The sequence below is a fragment of the Halichoerus grypus genome, chromosome 8 (assembly GCF_964656455.1).
Source record: "Halichoerus grypus chromosome 8, mHalGry1.hap1.1, whole genome shotgun sequence".
NCBI classification, from domain to species: Eukaryota; Metazoa; Chordata; class Mammalia; order Carnivora; family Phocidae; genus Halichoerus; species Halichoerus grypus.
In genome coordinates, this window is record NC_135719.1 from 104,688,369 (window position 1) to 104,709,048 (window position 20,680).

Genomic DNA, 20,680 nt, shown 5'->3' on the forward strand with positions numbered 1-20,680 from the left:
CAGAGAAATCAAATCACTGCATTATATTTGGTGACTTGTGGTACGGATAACAGAGTCAGAGTACCCTGAGACTGGCAAAGGTCCTCCAATGGCAACAACTGCTCTGGAATCTGACTGTGAATTTAGCCATAACAGCTAGTAGTCATTCATTCCTGAATGAATATCCCGTCATTCCTGCCATAAAGTCCTCCAGTTCCAGTTGCTTAGGAGCTTAGGGTAACAAGGATTAGGAAGAAACCCATATCACCACAAAAGAATACAGCCACAGTAGGATATAAATTCCTTTATTTCCAGTGTGATTTTCCCTTCACTCCTGGCATCATCCCCAGAATGGCCTGGCTCCTAAGTAATACTTTGCACAGACAAGCCAGTAAAACATAAAACAGTAAGTAGTTTAGAACCTGTTTTGGGGACAGGCCTCTTAAAATCTGAAACAAGATATGGACTGTCTCCCTAGAATAATGAATACACACAGAGAATTTGGGGAGCCCATGGGCCTCCCCCAATAAGAGATCCATTAAATCTAGATGAAGAATTCCTGAATTTAAGAACTTGGAAACTTTTATTTGCATGGTTTCTTTTATTAAATGTATGGGAAAACATTACCAGAAAAATAATTCTCAATTTTTATCATCCAATTAAAGATGTCCTAATGGACTTTAAGAAGAGGCAAACTGCTTTACTTAGTAAGAGAAAGAAGAGATTAGGATGAAAATAAATATAACCTTTTTGAATATTAGGTAAGGAAGGCAGAAAAAATCAACAGTGATAAAGTGTCATGGTACTTGGGAAACCTTTTCATATTATCTTCCATAAAAGTAAACATGTCATTAACAGAAGTAATAGAAGCCAAGGCAAAGATATGAATCTCCAAAATTTTAATCTATTCATCGCCAATGGTTTCCTGACCACATCTCTTACCCAAGCTTCTAAAAAACTAAGAAAATGATCAGAGTTTTACCAGAGCAGATTATAAAAATCTTTTGGATTGACATGGGTTTGTTCCTACTCCTTGTTACTCTAAGTTCCTAAGGAACTGGAATTGTCAAGAAAATAACCCATATCCTTGCCACAGCTCTGCAAGTAAATTAGATATATAATTTCAGGTAAACTGTTTAATAGATCTGGGCTTCAATTTCATCATCTATAAGGTAAGGGACCTGAACCTGTCTCCTTTTCATCGGTAAAATTCTATAAAACTATGTATTCTTTAACTTACCATTTTGTTTTGTCCTTTAGTTTTGGAGGCTGAAAATTACTTTTTGACATTAAGAAGAGGGCCCTGGAATAAAAATTTCAGTTAAAGAGCAATACTGAAATACTTTTATTACTTCATCTAATAATCAGAATGAATATTCTGTAATGCATTTATACAAATTAATATGTAGGCACTGACAAAAACCGGTATGGAATATGGAAATTAAGTTTTTTTAAAAGATTTTATTTTTTAAAAGTTCACCAATAATGTGGTTTTTAAAATAAATAAATAAATTAATTAATTAATTAATTAATGTACTCTCTATACCCAACACGGGGCTTGAATTTGCAACCCTGAGATTAAGAGTTGCATACTCTACCAACTGACCCAGCCAGGCACCCCGGAAATTAAATTTTTTATATTTTAGATACTTTATAGAAAACTTCTCCTAGCTATAGAGAGGATATTTAAATTTCAAACCAGCTCTTATTCACAGGGTAAAGCTACCAAATGTTAGAGAAGGGTTTTATTACAATACTGTTAACATATATAACCAGCATTGTATCTTAGGCACAAGTATATATAGTAATTATGTATCATTCTGTAACACAGACATGATATGTTATTCTAACATCAGGTTGTACACTTAATGGAAGATTTGTCTCTATAATTATTTTGGGTATATAGGCAAATTATATCGACTTCCTAGTCTTTTCCCCTCTTTTGGACAATAATTTTCCACATTTTCTCATTATGAATGATGTAGAAGTAAACCTGCAAGAGGACTTTATGAATTCACCTTTGACTCATTTTCTAGGGCTGTGGGGGCAGAAGGATGGAAGATTTAAGAAGGAAGTTCTAAAATGCTCTATTTCAGTATTTCCTACAAAACCCTTTACAGGTTTCTAAGCAAACTCCTTAGTCTTTTTTTTAAATACCAAAGATATTTTATCTTTTTAAAAATGAAATGATTCCTATATAAAGTTTATATTCCTACTACCCTGAGACATTATTTCAGATCTTCCGCTCTTCTTTAGTCTTTATATAACCAATTATTATATTAGGTAATATTACATTGTTTTTTCACTAATAATCAATCTTCCATGTTGCTTTGGTTTATACATATGTAACAGCTGCCCTTAACTGCTAAAAAAATTTGCTTAACAATTACCAACTAAAAGAAAAAAAAATTTTTACAAACACACAATTCAGCAGCTATTGCACATTTAGATTTTTTTCCATTGTTAACCTACAATGGGTAGTTCTTAGCTTTTCCTTTTCTTGGATTATCTCCTAAGTATAATTTTCCAAGTAGTAGAATCAATGAAATATTTGTATTGCCCATAACAAGCAACATCAAATTATTTTCCTGAAGGTCTCTACTTTTACTGGCATTCCAGCTAAAAGTAGATATCTTTTAACTTGTGTATCTTTGGTTACTTAGGAGGTCAAATAGTTTTCCAAGTTTCTTTGTATCTGGTACTTACTCATAAACAATCTATCTTTTGCCTATAGAGTCTCTAAATGAATTCCTTATGTAATATACACTAATCCACTATCATGTTAGGACACTTTCCCTACTCTGTTTTCAACTTTCTACTATTTAACAGTTCAAATTTTAGCTCAATTTATATTTTCCTTCAAAATATTAAAAATCTTTTCAAAGACTCTCAAATATTTTTCTGAGAGACAATATGCCCTAAAATGTAAATAGTAATTATGCTAAGCATAGCTACCTCATCATCCCTTGACAAAAGAAAAAGAAACAAAATCAAAAAAGAATAGAAAAAAAATCTCATCTACATCTTTTATCATTTGCTTATAATTCTGCTTAGAACAGAAAAAGAAACAAGTTTAACTGATGAAAGAATGAATGTAAAGACTTAAAAAAACTTTTTAAATGATAACTGCTATGTCCTAGTATGATGATTAAAGATTTGTTGTATGGAAAAGCTTCAAATAGTATTGATGATTCACTCCATGCTGCCTTAGGAACAGCAATAAAAGAGAGCAGGTATTAGGTGCGATTGATTACCCCTAGGTACCTTACAACACCTTTACTATTTTGACATATTTGAAAATGAGCTGGGAACACCCAAGTTATCAATATTTCATTCTCCTCAAAAATTTTATTAATAACTGTTTAATTGTAGATAGTGAGAACACCTCATTGGATGAAGATCAAACATAGGCGGTTGAAGCTCTCCAAGTTCAATCGCTGTTATTCCCACTGCCCAGATATCACAGAGCTGGTTGTAGCCACCATTCTTTTCTACTGCTGCAACTTCTGGGGCCATCCTAGGAGGAATCAGTGAATATAACATCTTTAGTTTTTAAAAATGATAGGAAATCTGCTATTTTTTGTTATATTTTTGTTATATTCACTAAACTAGAGGGAAAGAGGCTGACAGATGTTTACTGGGAAAGACTTAGTAAAGACGACATATATACAGATATACTCTTTCAAAATTCATTATTTCAAAATCTTGGATCTTCTCTGAAGACTCGTGCTCTGAGGAAAAACTGTGTTGTCTTACTTTAGGTTTCTGTTTTGTGAATCTTGTCATATAATACGGGAAAAGAAAAGAATACCTAAATCCCATGAAGGAGGTGAGAATGAATCAGCAGGGAGCTATGGCAGGGTGAAGAGCCTCAACATTTCAGAGGACACAAGTGCAAATGCAGAGAGACTGGAGGAGAGCACGGAACACCTGGCAAGGTGATAGGACAGTGCTCCTCAGTGTATGATCTAGAGCCTTCCATGGAGCCATAAATTGCTTGTTATGAGTCTATGGTAAGTACAGGAATTGAGAGTATTAACTCTTGTCCAAATACATGATCATTTTTTAGTAATCCATTTCTAACTTATTTTATAAAAGTATCAGTCTGTCATGAGCAGGAAATTTCAGAAAATTGGTCGTTCACCACAGGTAGTTTGAAAGGGTCTAAAAAGTATTTGTAAAATGAACTTCAGAAGTAGGAGCTAGATAATGAATAGCCTACTGATTATATAAGGAAGTTTAGACTTTATTGTGAAAATAGGGTAATTCTGGGGGGTAAACTTGATCTAAAACTCATGGCAATGTGAAGGACAGTATGAGAGGAGGTAAAAACAGAGTGGGGTAAATGAGCTGGAAGACTATTTCAAAAATACAAGGGAAAAAAGATAAAGGACTTTTCAAACGCAGTGGCAGAGGAGACTGAATGAAAGGGGTTGACTGAAGAGACTGATTTGAGTATAAAATGGCTTGTGGATATTAGAGTAGAGCTATTATCAAACAACTGTGGAATATATCTAAGACTGAAGGTCAATTTAGTAGCTGAGTTGGAGTTATTTGTTTGGGATTCAGTAGTATATAATAACGGCATTTGAAGTTATAAAGTATAAATATTACTCGGGGGAAATACTCTTTTTTTAATGTTTACTATTTTAAAATTAATTTATATTAAATATCCATAAGATAAAAGTTGCTTTTATTTTTTTAAAGATTTTATTTATTGATTTGAGAGAGAGAGTGAGCATGAGTGCGGGGGAGGAGCAGAGGGAAAGGGAGAAGCAGACTTTCTGCTGGGCAGTGAGCCTGATGTAGGGCGCGATCCCAGGATCCGGAGATCATGACCTGAGTCGAAGGCAAAAGCTTAACTGACTGAGCCACCCAGGCACCCCTGGAAGTTCCCTTTATATGTACTTAGATTACAAAAAGTTACATAGCACAATGTCTCTCAACTTAAAGGTGGTTAAGGATATAAAATATGTATACTAAAAATGCTGATATGTAGATGTACCCTGTTATATGCAAGTACTATGTACATAAAAATGGATATAGGAGTAAGGAGAAGAAGATAATCACTACTATGGAACAAAATGACTAAAGGCAAGTTCACAGAAGTTGAGCTGGAACCTAGAGAAAGCATATGGGTTTCAGCTCTTCTGCCCACCAGAATCAGTGGTGGGTAAGTGGAGCACCAAGTCGACCAGGAGTGTTGCAGTTCCTGGCGCAGTGGGAAGCAGAGCTGCGATCTATCAGTCTACCATGAGGAAGAAAGGCAGAGTGTGTGCCAGTTTTAAGACCAGGCAGGACTTAAGATAAACAGAGAAGATGGATATACTAGGGAGGTAATAATACCTAATATAGTCAGGGTACAAAAAACAAATTTTGACTAGAGAAGAATGTTCACAGGGGAGGACAATCACTGAAAGAGACTGAGGAAGGAAATAGGCATATGATGAAGGAAATTCTATAGGTAATCTAACTTAGCTATGTTTTCTTCTAACTTTTATTTAAGTGATATTTATTGGGCCTTTATTTTTCCTGTTGTTATAACTGATATGTGTTGACAAAGAGAATTTGGAGTATATGGAAGAAAACAAGTCAAACATTATCCCACTCAACAGTATACCCATTGGTATACTGTTATACCAAACAGCCACTGTTTCACATATTTACATCCATAATTTTACTTACACATGTATCTTCTTTAACATGGCATTATATTATGCTACTTTTAATCTTAAATATGCTATTTTTAATCTTGCTTTTTTGAATAACAGTACATCATGAACCTATCCACTGACCATTCATCTTTTACAACAGGATTGATTGATTGATTGATTACAACAGGATTTTTAATACCAGCAATTTATTCCATTGATCTGAATAAATGTAATTTCCTTAACTAATTCTTCTTGCATGTGCATACCTTCTCTCAGTCTTTCATTATTAAAGTACTGTGATAAAGCCCTTCATATAATAATCTGTGTCTCTCTGATAAATTACTACAAGCAGAATTCAGACTAAAAAAACAAACATTGTTAAAGGTTTTTGAAAAACATTATTGCCAAATTATCCTTCAAAATTGTTCTACCAATTTCCACTTCCACTGTCAAATATTTAGTGACAGTGATAAGTATTACCCATGATTCCAAATATTTTCCAATTTGGAGAAAAGAATGGTGTTGTTCATTTAATTTACATTTTTGGTCATCATTAGGGGAAACATTTTTCGTATTTCATGACATATGTATTATTTTAATAACTGCTTCTAATGAAATACTTTTATTGACTTATTAAGAAGTTATATATTAAAGATATTAAAACCTATTTTGTCATATTTTAGTGGATATTTCCTGATTTGCTATTTGCCTTTCACTTTTGTTCTAGTGTTCAACTTTAAATTTTCATGTAGTTAAATCTATCAATTTTTCCCTTTAATGTTTTCTGCTTTTATGCCAAGAAAGGCTTACTCAACTCTTTTTTTTCTTTTTAAGATTTGATTTATTTTATTTTAGAGAGAGCGAGCGAGTGAGCAGGAATAGGGGCAAAGGGAGAGGGAGAGAATCTGAAGCAGATTCTGTGCTAAGCATGGAGCCCAATAAGGGGCTCGATCTCATGACCCTGAGATCATGACCTGAGCCAAAATCAAAAGTTGGATGCTTAACCGACTGAGCCACCCAGGCACCCTGGCTTACTCAACTCAAAGCAGATAGTCACTGATAGCTCATTTGGTTTCACTTTTATATTTAACTATTTCCATACACAATTTATTTTGGCATTAGGTATGAGGTATGGAGCAACTTTAAATTTCTTTCCAAATAGCAAGTTACCCAAACACTGATTTTAAAAAATCCAACCTTTCATACAAACTTTTGTCACCTTTTATAATATTCATTAAATTATTTTACATATTAAGGTTTATTACTAGATATTCTGTTATATTTCAATTATCTATCTTCATTAATGAAAGCAGTGTTTCAGAAAGATCATTTTGTCAGTACTTGGTAAGATGCATTGAGGAAGGTGGCTGGTGCATGCATGAATTTTAAACAACCAGAAAGTGAAGACCTGGATTAAAATAGAATCAATACCAAAAGAAGGCTAATAAAAATGACAAGAGATTATAAATAAGAGCCTTTCTTTTGAAAAATCTCATACTTATGAGTCCTCTTAATACAAAATCCCAGGGACAACAGGAATTATTAGCTCTTTTTTTTTTTTTTTTTAAGATTTTATTTATTTATTCATGAGAGAGAGAGAGAGAGAGGCAGAGGCAGAGGGAGAAGCAGGCTCCCCGCAGAGCAGGGAGCCCGATGCGGGACTCGATCCCAGGACCCTGGGATCATGACCTGAGCCAAAGGCAGACGCTTTAACCGACTGAGCCACCCAGGCGTCCCAGGAATTATTAGCTCTTTAACACAGGGAAAGATGGACAATAAAAATGGGTATCAAAGTTCCCTAACCCAATCAGAAGTATGATAGTATCAAGGAGCATGCAAATTTCCAGACTTTCAGTCAACTGTCAATTGTATCACTAAGTATCTATGCTGATCACCAACTCTGAAGAAATGAAATGCACAAAATCTAATCATAATAATATCTTACCAGTAGGGAGTGCCAATGAAAGATTTTCTCTTTGCAATGGTGGCTGTTATTTTCGCAGCCACGCCAAAGTCAGCTAGTAAGGAAAAAAATTGAATAAAAATTTTAGTTCTTTCAATAAAGTTACCCACATTTCTAAATTTCACCCTTAGGCATGGCATTATTAAGAATTCAGACAGTAATGCTAAGGAAATGTATATAAAATGAATACCTAAATATTTTCTTGCTTAGTTTATAACATTTATTGAAGGAAAATCATTTTTTGGCACTTTACTAGAATGAAGCATACTTTATAAAGAACAAAGTTAATAAAAAACTTATAAGCACAATGAAATTAATTAGGAAAAAAAAACATAAAAAAATAAACCTCCCACCTGGATGCCTTTTACTCTAACACAAGTAGGGCAGAATTTTGGTGCTATTAAAGAAAGTCTTTTTTTCTCTATATAAACGTTACTGTTGTTACACATGACTGTAAAAAACTAAATATACATATAGTTCATTTTTGTCATTTAACTAACACCTCAGGGAATCTACTCTTGTTCTCCTTAACTATTAATTTTGATGACTGAATAATGTTCCATAAGTGGATTTATTACAGTTTAACAGTTTTTTTTTTTAAGATTTTTTATTTCTTTATGAAAGGGGGGGGCCAGTGAGCACAGGGAGGAAAAGAGGGAGAGGAACAAGCAGGCTCCCCACTGAGCACAGAGCCCAATGTGGGGCTCCATCCCAGGACCCTAAAATCATGACCTGAGCCAAAACCAAGAGTTAGACCTTAACCAACTGAGCCATCCAGGTGCCCCCAGTTTAACAGTTTTTTTATTGCTAGCTCTGTTTGTACTTTTTTCTGTTATAATGTCTAATTAATAGTTCTATGAATATAGATCTTTTTCTTTAGGATTAATTTCCTTAAACTATCTCAGGAGTATAATTACTGGATCAAAACATGAATATTATTGAGGTTCTTGATATGAATATTAAGCTTGTATAATGTTAATTCTCATTTAAAATTTTATTAAATCTTTTTGGGAAAAAATTTGAGGAACTTGAAATAACATACCTAATTTTACATCACCATGATCTGTCAATAAAATATTTGCACCCTAAAACAAAAATATAAATACTATTAAATTACCATCATAAAACTCCTTCTGATAAAATTACCAATTTAAGCATATTAAATGAACTTACTTTGATATCCCTATGCATTTTGCCTTTAGTATGCAAATAGGCAAGACCCTGAAGTTAAAAAAAAAAAGTATGCATTAGCAAAGTGCAAACCTAACACCTACATTATCTTTTTTTTAAGATTTCTCATTCGAGAGAGAGAGAGAGAGAGAGAGAGAGAGAGAGAGAGAGAGAGCACATGCACTAGGGGTAGAAGGAAAGCATCTTCAAGCACTCTCCCGGCTGAATGCAGAGCCCATCACAGGGCTTGGTCCCACAATCCATGAGATCATGACCTGAGCCAAAACCAAGAGTAGGATGCGTAACCAACTGAGCCACCCAGGTGCCCCAATACCTGTATTTTCTACTTAAATTCTCACTGAATAAAAAAAACTAGAATGTCTTTGGGGGGGGAGGGGGAACCTAGAAGAGTTTCTTTTTACTAACCAATGTTTACTGTATTTTATGATTTCAAATTTATTTTCTGGTAAAAATCAGGAATATTTTACTGTAACACCATCACCAAGATAACGAACATATCCATCACCCTCAAAAGTCCTCCTTACACACAAACACGGATCTGCTTTCTATCACTACAGATTTAAATTTTCTAGAGTTTTACATAAACTGAATTATATAATATATTCTTTTTTGTCTGGTCCCTTTCATTCACAATAATTAATTTGAGATTCCTTGTTAACGTGTATATCAATAGTTCATTCTTCTTTATTTTTGAGTAATATTCCATTGTACAGATACACCGAATTTGTTTACACATCCACCTGTTGATAGACATTTGGATTGTTGGATTGTTTACAGTTTTTGGCTTTTATAAATAAAGCTGCCATTAAGGTTCATATACAAGTACTAGTATGATTTCTTCCCCTTAGGTAATACCTAGCAGTGTAATGGCTGAATTATATGGTGGTAATAAATTTAAACTTTTAGGCAAATGCCAAACTGTTTTCCAAAGCAGCTGTACCATTTTATATTGAAACCAGCAGTGTATGAGAATTTCAGTTAATCCATATCCTCACCAACCTTCTTAAGGTCAGTCTTTTTAATTTTAGCCATTCTTTGGTGAAGTGTCTTTTTTTTTTTTTTTTAAGATCCAAGTGACTTTATTAAGCACAATTCACAAGTTGGGCAGCATCCCATCTATCAAGTAGAGTTTCAAGGAGTTGTACAAAATTTCTAGGAAGGAGGGTGGGACAAGAAGTTATTAATAAAAATGATTGTTTCAGGCAGGGTCACCTTCCCTTAGGGGGAAGGGCAGGGGTCTTATTAGGTGGGGGGATGGAGAGGGCCCATGTGACAGTTTCCTCACTGATTTCCCGACCAGCATCAGTCCAATGTCTGTTCAAATCTTTTGTCCATTTGTTTATTGGGCTCTTGTTTTTTTATTACTGACTTTTGAGAGTTATTTATGTACTCTGGATACAAGTTCTTGATCAGATATACACTTTACAAATATCTTCTTCTAGTCTGCAGCTTCTCGTCATTCTCTTACCAGTGTCTCTAGAAGAATGGAAGTTTTCAATTTTAATAAAGTCTAATTTACCAAGTTTTTCTTTTATGGATCATGCTTTTCATGTTATGTCTGAAAATGCTTTGCTTAATTCAAGACTGCAAAATTTTCTTGTTTCCTTCTGGCAGTTCTAGTTTTAGGTTTTAATATTTAGGTCTATGATTACTTTTAGGTTTTTACATATGATATGAAGTACAGCTTAAGGTTCATTTGTTGGCGTATGGATATCCAATTATTCCAATACCATTTATTGAAAAGTCTGTACTTTCTTCACTGATTTGTCTTTTCAACTTTGTTAAAAACCAGCAGTCCATTTATGTGTAGATTTATTTCTGGTCTTTCTATTCTGTTCCAATGAGCTACTTTTCTACTCTTATGCCAATGCCACTATGTTTTGATTAATACAGTTTTATAAGTCTTAAAATTGCTGCTGGCTCTCAAATTTTGTGTTCCTTTTTAAAGTTGTTTGACTATTCTAGGTTCTTTGTATATCCACAGTAATTTTAGAATGAGCTTCTCCATTTCTACAGAAAAAAGTGCTTCCATAGATTTTGTTTGGGATTGCACTGAATCTATAGGTCAACTTGGGGAGAACTGACATCTGAACTATTGTTGAGTCTCCTGATCCATGAATACGGTACAGTTCTCCATTTACTTAGGTCTTCTTTATTTTTTCTCAGCAGTTTTGTAGTTTTTAGTATGCAGGGATTTATGTATCTTTTGTTTTCCCTTAAGAATGTCATATCTTTTGTTACCGTTATTATAAAAGTTCTGATCGTCTGTTGCTAGGGTACGGAAATCCAATCAATCTTGTACATGGATCTTGAATCCTGCAAACATTTTAGCCTCAATTATTAGTTCTAGAAGCTACTTTGTAGACTCTATTCCATTTTTTATATAAATGATTATGTGATCTGTGAATACAGTTTTACTTCTTACTTTCTAATCTGGATGCCTTTTTATTTTTTTTCTTATTGTACTGGCTGAAACCTCCAGTACAATGTTGAAAAGAAGTGATGAGAGCAAACATTCTTGTGCTGTTTGATTGATCGGTGGGAAAGCATATAGTATTTTACCATTAAGTATGATTTAGTTGTAGGTTTTTCATAGGTGTTCTTTATCAGGTTGAACAAGTTCCTTTCTATTCCCGGTATGCTCAGAATCTTTATCAGGAATAAATGTTGGATTTTGCTAAATGCTTTTTCTGTGTCTATTTAAGATGATCATGTGGTTTTCTCATTTTGTTTGCTACTATGGTTAATTACTTAAAGTAATTTTTGAGTGTTAAATCAAAATTGCATTCTAGGATAAACCCCACTTATTGATGATGTATTATCTTTTCAAATATGTTGTTGGATTACCCTTGTTAACCTCTTATTTTCCTTTTAAAGTTTTGCATCTGTGCTTATGAAGGACAGTATTAGTCTATAGTTTTGTTCTCTTGCAATATTATTTGATTTTGGTTTTGGAGAAATGCTGGTCCATAAAATCATTTGGAAAGTATTCATTCTTTACTCTTCAATTTTCTAGAAGAGTTTGTGTAGAATTGGCATTATTTTTTTCCTTAAATGTTTGGTAGAATTTACCTATCCACATCATCTGACTTGGGAGTTTTCTTTGTGGGAATATATATAAAGAAGAATTCAGATGATTTCTGATTGAGTGATCTTTGGTAGTTTGTGTCTCTCAAGGAAATTGTTAATATTTTCCAAGTTGTAGGCAGAAAGCTACTCATAATATTCCTTAGGTACTGAGCATCCTTGTTATTCTTTCAATATTTGTAGATTCTGTGGTAATATCTTTATATTCATTCCTAATATTTATAATTTTTTATTTTCTCTTAGAGGATTATCAATTTTATTGATCTTCTCAAAGAATCAGATTTTGGTTTTCTGCCATAAAACCAAACCAGATTTGGTTTTATTTTTCTGCTATTTCATTGATTTCTCACTCTGATCTTTATTATTTCCTTTCTCTGCTTACTTTGGATTTAATCTGATTTTTTTTTTTTCAGTTTCTTAAGATGGAATTTGAAGATGTTAATTTTAGACCTTTTTTTCCTTTCTAATAGAAGTGCTCAGTACTATAAACTTCCCTCTATGTATTGCTTTAGGAATACCCCACACCTTCATGTGTTAAGTTTTCATTTCATTTGGTTCAAAATACTTTTTAGTTTCTCTTCTGATTTCTTCTTTGATTCATGGGTTACTTAACAGTGCTTTATTTAGTCTCCACATATTTGGAGATAGTCCAGAAATATTTCTGTTAATTTTTAATTTAATGCAATGTGGTCAGAGAATATACTTTGTATGATTTAATCCTTTAAAATGTATTGAAACATATTTTATAGCTCAAAATATGGTCTATCTTGATAAATGCTCTATGGGCACTTGAAAAGCATATGTATCACACTGTTGTTAGACTAAAATGTCAGTTAGGTCAAGCTGGTTGGTTTTATTGATTTTCTGCCTACTTGGTCCACAGAATTATTCTGAGAGGGGTATATCTGATTATAACTGTGTGTTTGTCTATCTTCCTTATAATTTTATCAGTTTTTGCTCATTTATTTTGAAGCTGTGTTATTGGGGGCTCAAGAATTTAGGGTTGTTACATCTTTTGACGGAGTGGCCCTAAAGAAGTAGTAGTCTGCTCTGAAGTCACTTTGTCTGATATTAATATGGCCATTCCAGCTTTCTTTTTAATAGTATCATATATCTTTTCTTTTACTTTTGACTATTTGTGTTTTTATAAAAGTACATTTCTTACAGGCAGCATCTAGTTGGGTCTTACATTTTTCCATTCTGACAATCTCTGCCCTTTTTATTTTTTAAAAAAATTTTATGTAATAAAAATTATATGTAATAAGATATACAGCATGATGATTTGATATATATATACACATAGTGAAATGATTACTTGAGTCAAGCTAGTCAACATATCATCTCTTCATAGTTACTGGTTTGGTTTTTTTTTTTTAACAAAAGCACCTGAAATTTACTCTCTTAATGTATTTCCAGTATTCAGTACAGTATTATTAACTAATATAGTTGTCATGCTGTACATTAGTCATCAGTCAATCTAAATGGCTTCAACTTTATAGTCTCCATTTCTCGCCCCTGACCCTCAAGCTCCTGGTAATCATCATTCATTCCACTCTCTGCATCTATAAGTTCAACTGTTTTAGATTCTACATAAAAGTTACTTATGCAGTCTTTGTCTCTAGTGCCTGGCTTATTTCATTTAGTATAATGTCCTACAGGTTCAAATATGTTGTCACAAATGACAGGATTTCCTTCTTTTTATGATTAAATAATATTCCACTGTATATATACACTATACCTTCTCCATTCATCTGTCAACAGACACCAAAGGTGGAAGTTTGTCAGCATAATAGAATTTCAAAATTGGAACTAATCTTGGAGGGCATCCTTACCAATGCTCATTTTATACTTAGGGAATTAGAACCATAAAATAGATTGTGGTCATATACCAGGGTCAGAATGCAAATTCAAGTTTTCGTTTTGTTTCTTACTTCCATGTAGTACTCTATCCATTACTTAAAGCAATGACTTTTGGAAATTAAAATAAAAAAAAATCTGTCAACAATTCTCTGCTATGAGTGTCTGATTAGTTTTGTATTTTATGTGAACAGAAAAAGTAGATATCTATCTTATGAGAGTATTACAGAAATATATATATATGACAAATTTACTTTTGTATATTTAACATTCAGATTTGACGTGGTATGTATTCTAAAGCATGAGGAAACCAACTCTTAGAAATGACTAGAGTTTTCTCTTAAATCAGATCAATCTCCCAGTTCCTAAAATATGGAAAAATAACATATAGAACATCAATTTCACTTCTAAACAAACTACACAATCTAGGAAATGTAGGGATAGAAGCATTAATTAACAATTATCAGTTGTAAATTACCAAAATAAAAAATGTAATCACTACTACTAATTCCTAATTTAAATGCTTTAAAGGATATGAACAAAATTATTACTTGCTAGCTTTTCAAGGCACTAAAAAAATAAATTGGGAGAAATGCTGCATACTCTATACCTTTATTAAAGGGTCACAATCTAGTTTATTAACACACTAAAAGCTCTCACAGGTTCTGAAATAAAGAAGTAAAGAAACTTCTGCTTAATACAATATTGACCAAAACTATAAAATGGGATTCTGCTATCAATGATACTTATTAATAATCACATAGAGCTAGAAGTTCCAGGTAACATTCTGGGTTATGCTTTGCTAATTTATTCTCATTTTGGGAGAAACAGTAAAAGGCTTCATGTTTTATGCAAAAGGATTCCTTCTCTTGTCATAAAACTTAAAGGGAAAGACAACTTGTTAGGATTGAGAGGTTTGGTGATTCATTCACAAAAAATAATTCACACCTGTGGCCTTCCTTAACTCTGCAGCAACTGAGGGCCAAACCTGACAAAATGGAACACCAGACATCACCACTGTTTATACCAGCATCAGCTTAAAGGAATTCTTGTGACTCATTCAGAAATAAAGAACCAGGCTTACAGAATTACAATATGAGAGGTTAACAGAAAAATCATTTGGTTTACTCTTTTTCTTTAGGGCAGATCATCATTTTACAGTTTTCAATTGTGAAACTAGAACTGCCTTTCTATCCACATAAGCAAATGTATTACCTGTAAAGTTTCTCTGCACACATAGGCTATTTGCAATTCTGATAATGGCCCAGTAACTAGGAAAAAAGAAAGACCACATTGTTATACATTTCAATACAACAGGTTAAAAACAGTCTACCGTAAAAATGACAAACTATTGGGCGCCTGGGTGGCTCAGTTGGTTAAGCGACTGCCTTCGGCTCAGGTCATGATCCTGGAGTCCCAGGATCGAGTCCCGCATCGGGCTCCCTGCTCGGCAGGGAGTCTGCTTCTCCCTCTGACCCTCCTCCCTCTCATGTGCTCCTCTTTCTCTCATTCTCGCTCTCTCAAATGAATAAATAAATAAAATCTTTAAAAAAAAAAGTTAAAAAAAAAAAAATGACAAACTATTATAAAACTTCTGTACATATCATTGGGTGACTTCTCAACATGAGCACACATTGTTCTTATAATCAGGAAACAAAAAAAAAAATTAAGTTGAGAACTTTAAAATGTACTTTAAAAATGGAAGATTTACTCTGTAAGAACTCTGGTCACTGAAAATATAAGCACCCATTATGTGCAAAGCATAGTTCTAGGCATCATAGGACGTTCTATAGAACTAAACAACAGACATGATCTTAATTCTGAACAATTTTTCTGAAGTAAAGCCAAGAAATGAGATAAACATATATAATTAATTACAGTTATATAAAGAAGTAGAGAACCGTAAGAGATCAATTGTTGAAATATATTGAAAGGCAACATATACTATATTTTTCAAAACAGGAAGGCTTGATCCAGCACCTTATCTAAGAATTTAAAAAGTAACCAGGTAACTTTTTTTTTTTAAAGATTTTATTTATTTTTATTTTAGACAGAGAGTGTGTGAGCAGGGGAGGAGTAGAGGGAGAGGGCGAGAGAGAGAATCTCTGGCAGACTCCTTGCTGAACACAGTGCCCAAGGTGGGGCTTGATCTCAGGACCCTGACAGATCATGACCTGAGCTGAAACCAAGAGGTGGTCGCTCAACCAAATGAGCCACCCAGGCACCCTGACTTCTTTAATTTTTTTTTTATGATTGATTTATTTATTTGAGAGAGAGAGAGAGAGCATAAGCAGGAGGGGCAGAGGGGAGAATCTCAAGCAGACTCTGCGCTGAGCACGGAGCCTCATGTGGGGCTCGATCTCACAACCCTGAGATCATGACCTGAGCTGAAACCAAGAGTCAGTGGCTTAACCAACTGCACCACCCAGGCACCCCTTCTTCCTTTTTAAGATTTATTTATTTGAGAGAGAGAGAGAGAGAGAGCGTGAGCTCGTGTGCTCTTGGGAGGAAGGACAGGGAGGGAGAATCTCAAGCAGACTCCATGAGTGTGGAGCCCTATGGGGCGGGGAATGGGGGGACAGCCTTGATCCCATGACCCATGAGATCATGACTTGAGCGGAAATCAAGAGTCAGATGATTAATTCACCACCAAGGCACCCCCCGGGTCACTTGTGACAACCAGATCTCTATTATGAAATATAAAATCCTTTTGTAAGTACCTAACCAGAGACTTAAAAAATAGGCCTTCCAGGAGCGACTGGGTGGCTCAGTTGGCTCAGTTGGTTAAGTGTGGGACTCTTGGTTTTGGCTTAGGTAATGATCTCTGGGTGTGAGATCAAGCCCCACGCTGGGCTCCGTGGAACTCTCTCTCTGCCCCTCCCCCTTCTCGTTCTCTGTCTCTTAAAAAAAAAAAAAAAATGCATTCCAATACCGTGAAAATATTTGAAATCTGGGGTGGTGTTTGCTGGCAGTGAAACCAAATCAGGTACTTAATACATAACCTTCCCTTAAAAGAAATATTTTACTGCATATTTTAATCACTGGCTCTCTACAGCTACACAGCAACATAAAATTTTGATATTTAGCAACTGGATAGACTAATAAAACAAGGGAAGCCGCCTTATTAACAGTTTATTGTAAGTGTAGATATTCTTGATTACTATGCTATCTAGTATACAATATACAGGGATGGATACTTCTTGGATTCAATTTAATTCAACAAATATCAGGTTTAATAATGGAAAGTAGAAATTTCATAAATAAGATTAATGTCTTAAAACAATTTTTTTGTTTTAATTAATTTTAAAAATTTAATTAAAAAATGCCAGCTATATAGTTTTATTTATCCATATTCTTGAGTTCTCAGTCTGTAAAAGTGTGAATAAAAATTATAACTGTAAAAAAACTTTTCATATAAATGATCATAATTCTTCATAAAATCAAAGAAAAGAATTTTAAATTGAGTGGCATACAGTTGTTTACCAATAATTCTTTAAAATTAGCAGTAGGATAAAATAAAAGAGAACATTAATTCTAGTATGACAGAATACATAAGAAAATGACTAGTGTATAAGAAATTAAAACTTTTAAAAAATGGGATTCACTCTTGTTTTATTTTTTTAAGACTTTATTTGAGAGAGCGTGTGTGTGCAAGCACAAGCAGGGGAGAGGGGCAGAGGGAGAGGGAGAAGCAGACTCTCTGCTGAGCAGGGCGCCCAATGCAGGGCTCGATCCCAGGACTCTGGGATCATGACTTGAGCAGAAGGCAGACGCTTAACCAACTGAGTCATCCAGGTACCCCTCACTCTTGTTTTAAAAACTCTTTGTAATATTTTGTATATTTGTAATATTTATGTGGTATTAAATATTATTTAAATAAAAAGAGGCAGTGTCCAGAGTTTAGAAATCAGTCACAACTATTTTTTTGTCATGGGTTATGTGACAAAATTAGATTATTATTATATTTATTAATTTATAATTAAATAATACATCAGTACATTTTTATTAGAATTCAAAATTTTACTTATGAGTCCCACCTTATCCTCCCCTAGAAGTAATGACTTATCAATGTGGTACATATCCTTTCATTTTGCTATGCATTAAAACTCACATATAATGTGAATATAAAAAGTTTTATTTTTCAAAGTCTACGTGTGATTGATTATGCTATACATATTTTTTCTTGATCCAATTTTTCCATTTAAAGAGGCCTTGGAGAGATATATCCAGGTCAGTATAAATGGAGCTACTTCATCTTTTTAAACGCTGCATAGTATTCCATATTATAGAAGCAGCATAGTTTATTTAACGATTGCTCTATTGATTATTTTAAAAATCTGACCTCTACAAGCTACAAATATTATTTAAATTTGATGAGCACTTATTTTTACATCTACTATGGTTGTATTTGTAAACTTGATGACTGAAATTTGATAAGACTGTCAATATAAAGATTTCAGCCCAGAAATGTTTGAAAGTATTTCACATAATTCTTAATAAATGATACAATGCAAAGCTGCAACGGGAGTTTTACTATTCCATATTCAGTTAAATAAAGAAAAAACATTGTTTTATAAGGATCTCTGCTTAGTCTCATAAACTCTAGAAAATCAGGAAACTGTCAACAACAAAACAAATTGGAAGCTAAATTATGGAGCCAAAATGAAGACTCTTTCTAAATAGTAAAATCTAATTCAACTCAGAAAATGGCCTAATTACCTAACAGAATGCTCAATAAAAAATACTTCAAATGTTTAAAAATTATACATTCTTAATACAAAAATATAGCAACAATTAAACTGCTTTCTTAGCTATGCTAAATGATTTTTAAAACAGATATATAATTTCTTTTATCTGAGAGTTAACCTTTGTATTTCAATTCTTACTTACAAGGAAGTTGAGGCAGTTTCAATTGTAGATAACATATTTTCCTACAGGCTACATAAGATTTCCTAGAGACTACATCTAAAAAGTAAAATTTGGATTGTACAAGAACTCTTGGATTTCTCAGTTCAGGTTTCAGCAAATTTAACTGGATAACCAACAAAAATAAAGTTTAGATTTCTTGTATGCACTAATACTACAGGAGCAGAATGGAAGAATGTAAAACAGTATATCTACCTACCAATATCCCTGGTTAACTACAAATGATAAAAACAATCATTAAAGTCAAAGTCAGTTTTAAAATGTAAAGTCAAATTAACAGTACCATGGTAAATATCTTGAAGTGATCCACCGCCACAGTATTCCATACAAATCCACAGTTTTTCTCGACTAATATGAAAGAGAAAGAAAATTACATTAGCTAGGAATTCTTAATCACTGAAAGCTCTGAAGGCTTTCCCTCTTCAGTACACCAGGGTTTAGAATGGATTACAGGGTGTACAGGAAATTGCCCTGGCAGTCTCTCTTCCAGATACAGAAAAGCATAGTAACTTACCATCTTCAATGGTTTAGAATATAATCAGTTTTATAAGCTAAAACACTTATTTGTAATCATTTGTAATATTTATTGCCAGATAAGATGTAACTGCATAAATGGAGGTGTCACTAATATAGCAGGGGAGACAGTAAGAAAACCTGAGAAAACTTTAGACAATATAACTTTAAAAATTTATATGTAACAGCATTTACATGAAAAGGAGGGAGAGTGGTAGTAAAGAAGTATAAAATACAAGGAGAGCATATGCTTTTTTTTTTTTTTTTACCTGAGATAGCTCCCAAAGTAGGCAACGATGTTGCAATGTTTACATTCTTTAACCATAAATATTTCTTGCTGAATCAAAGAAAAATCATCTCCTGAAAAACAAAATGATAAAACTTAGACACCAAGTTACATTTTGAGTCTTATATATGGGAAAAAGAAAGGAAAACTTTATAATAAATGTTAGAGTTGAGGAATTAGATAGTCTTAATACTTTGGTGGGAATATAAACTGATCCATTCTTTCTAAAACACAGAAGCCTTAAAAATATACAAAATCTTTGAACTCATAATGTCACTTAAAAAATTTCTTTTCTGTACAAATCAAAACCTCAATGAGATACCACCTCACACCAGTCAGAATGGCTAGAATTAACAAGTCAGGAAAAGACATGTTGGCGAGGATGCGGAGAAAGGGGAACCAACCCTCCTACACTGTTGGTGGGAATGCAAACTGGTGCAACCACTCTGGAAAACAGTATGGAGGTTCCTCTAAAAGTTGAAAATAGAGCTACCGTACAACCCAGCAATTGCACTACTGGGTATTTACCCCAAAGATACAAATGTAGTGATCCGAAGGGGCACATGTACCCCACTGTTCATAGCAGCAATGTCCACAATAGCCAAACTATGGAAAGAGCCTAGATGTCCATCGACAGATGAATGGATAAAGAAGATGTGGTATATATATATACAATGGAATATTATGCAGCCATCAAAAAAATGAAATCTTACCATTTGCAAGAAAGTGGATGGAACTAGAGGGTTTTATGCTAAGCAAAATAAGTCAATCAGAGAAAGACAAGTATCATATGATCTCACTGATATGAGGAATTTGAGAAACAAGACAGAGGATCATAGGGGAAGGGAAGGAAAACTGAAACAAGACGAAACCAGAGAGGGAGACAAACCATAAGAGACTCTTAATCTCAGGAAACAAACTGAGGGTTGCTGGAGTGGAGGGGGGTGGGAGGGATGGGGTGGCTGGGTGATGGACATTGGGGAGGGTGTGTGCTATGGTGAGCGTTGTGAATTGTGTAAGACTGATGAATGTACGCCTGAAACAAATAATACATTAAATGTTTATAAAAAATTTTTTTTTTCTGAAGGAGACTGCACAGAGATAAATGTTTCTACAATGTGACTTAATAATGAAAGAATGATTAAGTAACTTATGGTCCCTCTGCCTCTCCCCACCACTTGTACTCTCTCTCTCTCTCAAATAAATAAAATCTTAAAAAAAAGA

At 33.7% G+C, this 20,680-nt stretch overlaps 1 protein-coding gene across 6 annotated transcripts in view; it reads right to left on the reverse strand.

Moving 5' to 3' along the window:
- The window catches only part of MAP4K5 (mitogen-activated protein kinase kinase kinase kinase 5), a 107,893-nt gene that overhangs the window by 42,831 nt on the left and 44,382 nt on the right, over positions 1-20,680 (reverse strand). For all 6 annotated transcript variants that reach the window (XM_078053659.1, XM_078053656.1, XM_078053657.1 and 3 more), the window contains 8 exons: positions 19,440-19,530; positions 18,941-19,005; positions 14,947-15,002; positions 8,770-8,817; positions 8,639-8,681; positions 7,579-7,651; positions 3,365-3,496; positions 1,220-1,282 (listed from right to left, as the gene is read on the reverse strand). In XM_078053659.1, coding sequence (XP_077909785.1) covers positions 1,220-1,282; positions 3,365-3,496; positions 7,579-7,651; positions 8,639-8,681; positions 8,770-8,817; positions 14,947-15,002; positions 18,941-19,005; positions 19,440-19,530 — 571 coding nt within the window. The remainder of the gene's footprint in view (positions 1-1,219; positions 1,283-3,364; positions 3,497-7,578; positions 7,652-8,638; positions 8,682-8,769; positions 8,818-14,946; positions 15,003-18,940; positions 19,006-19,439; positions 19,531-20,680) is intronic.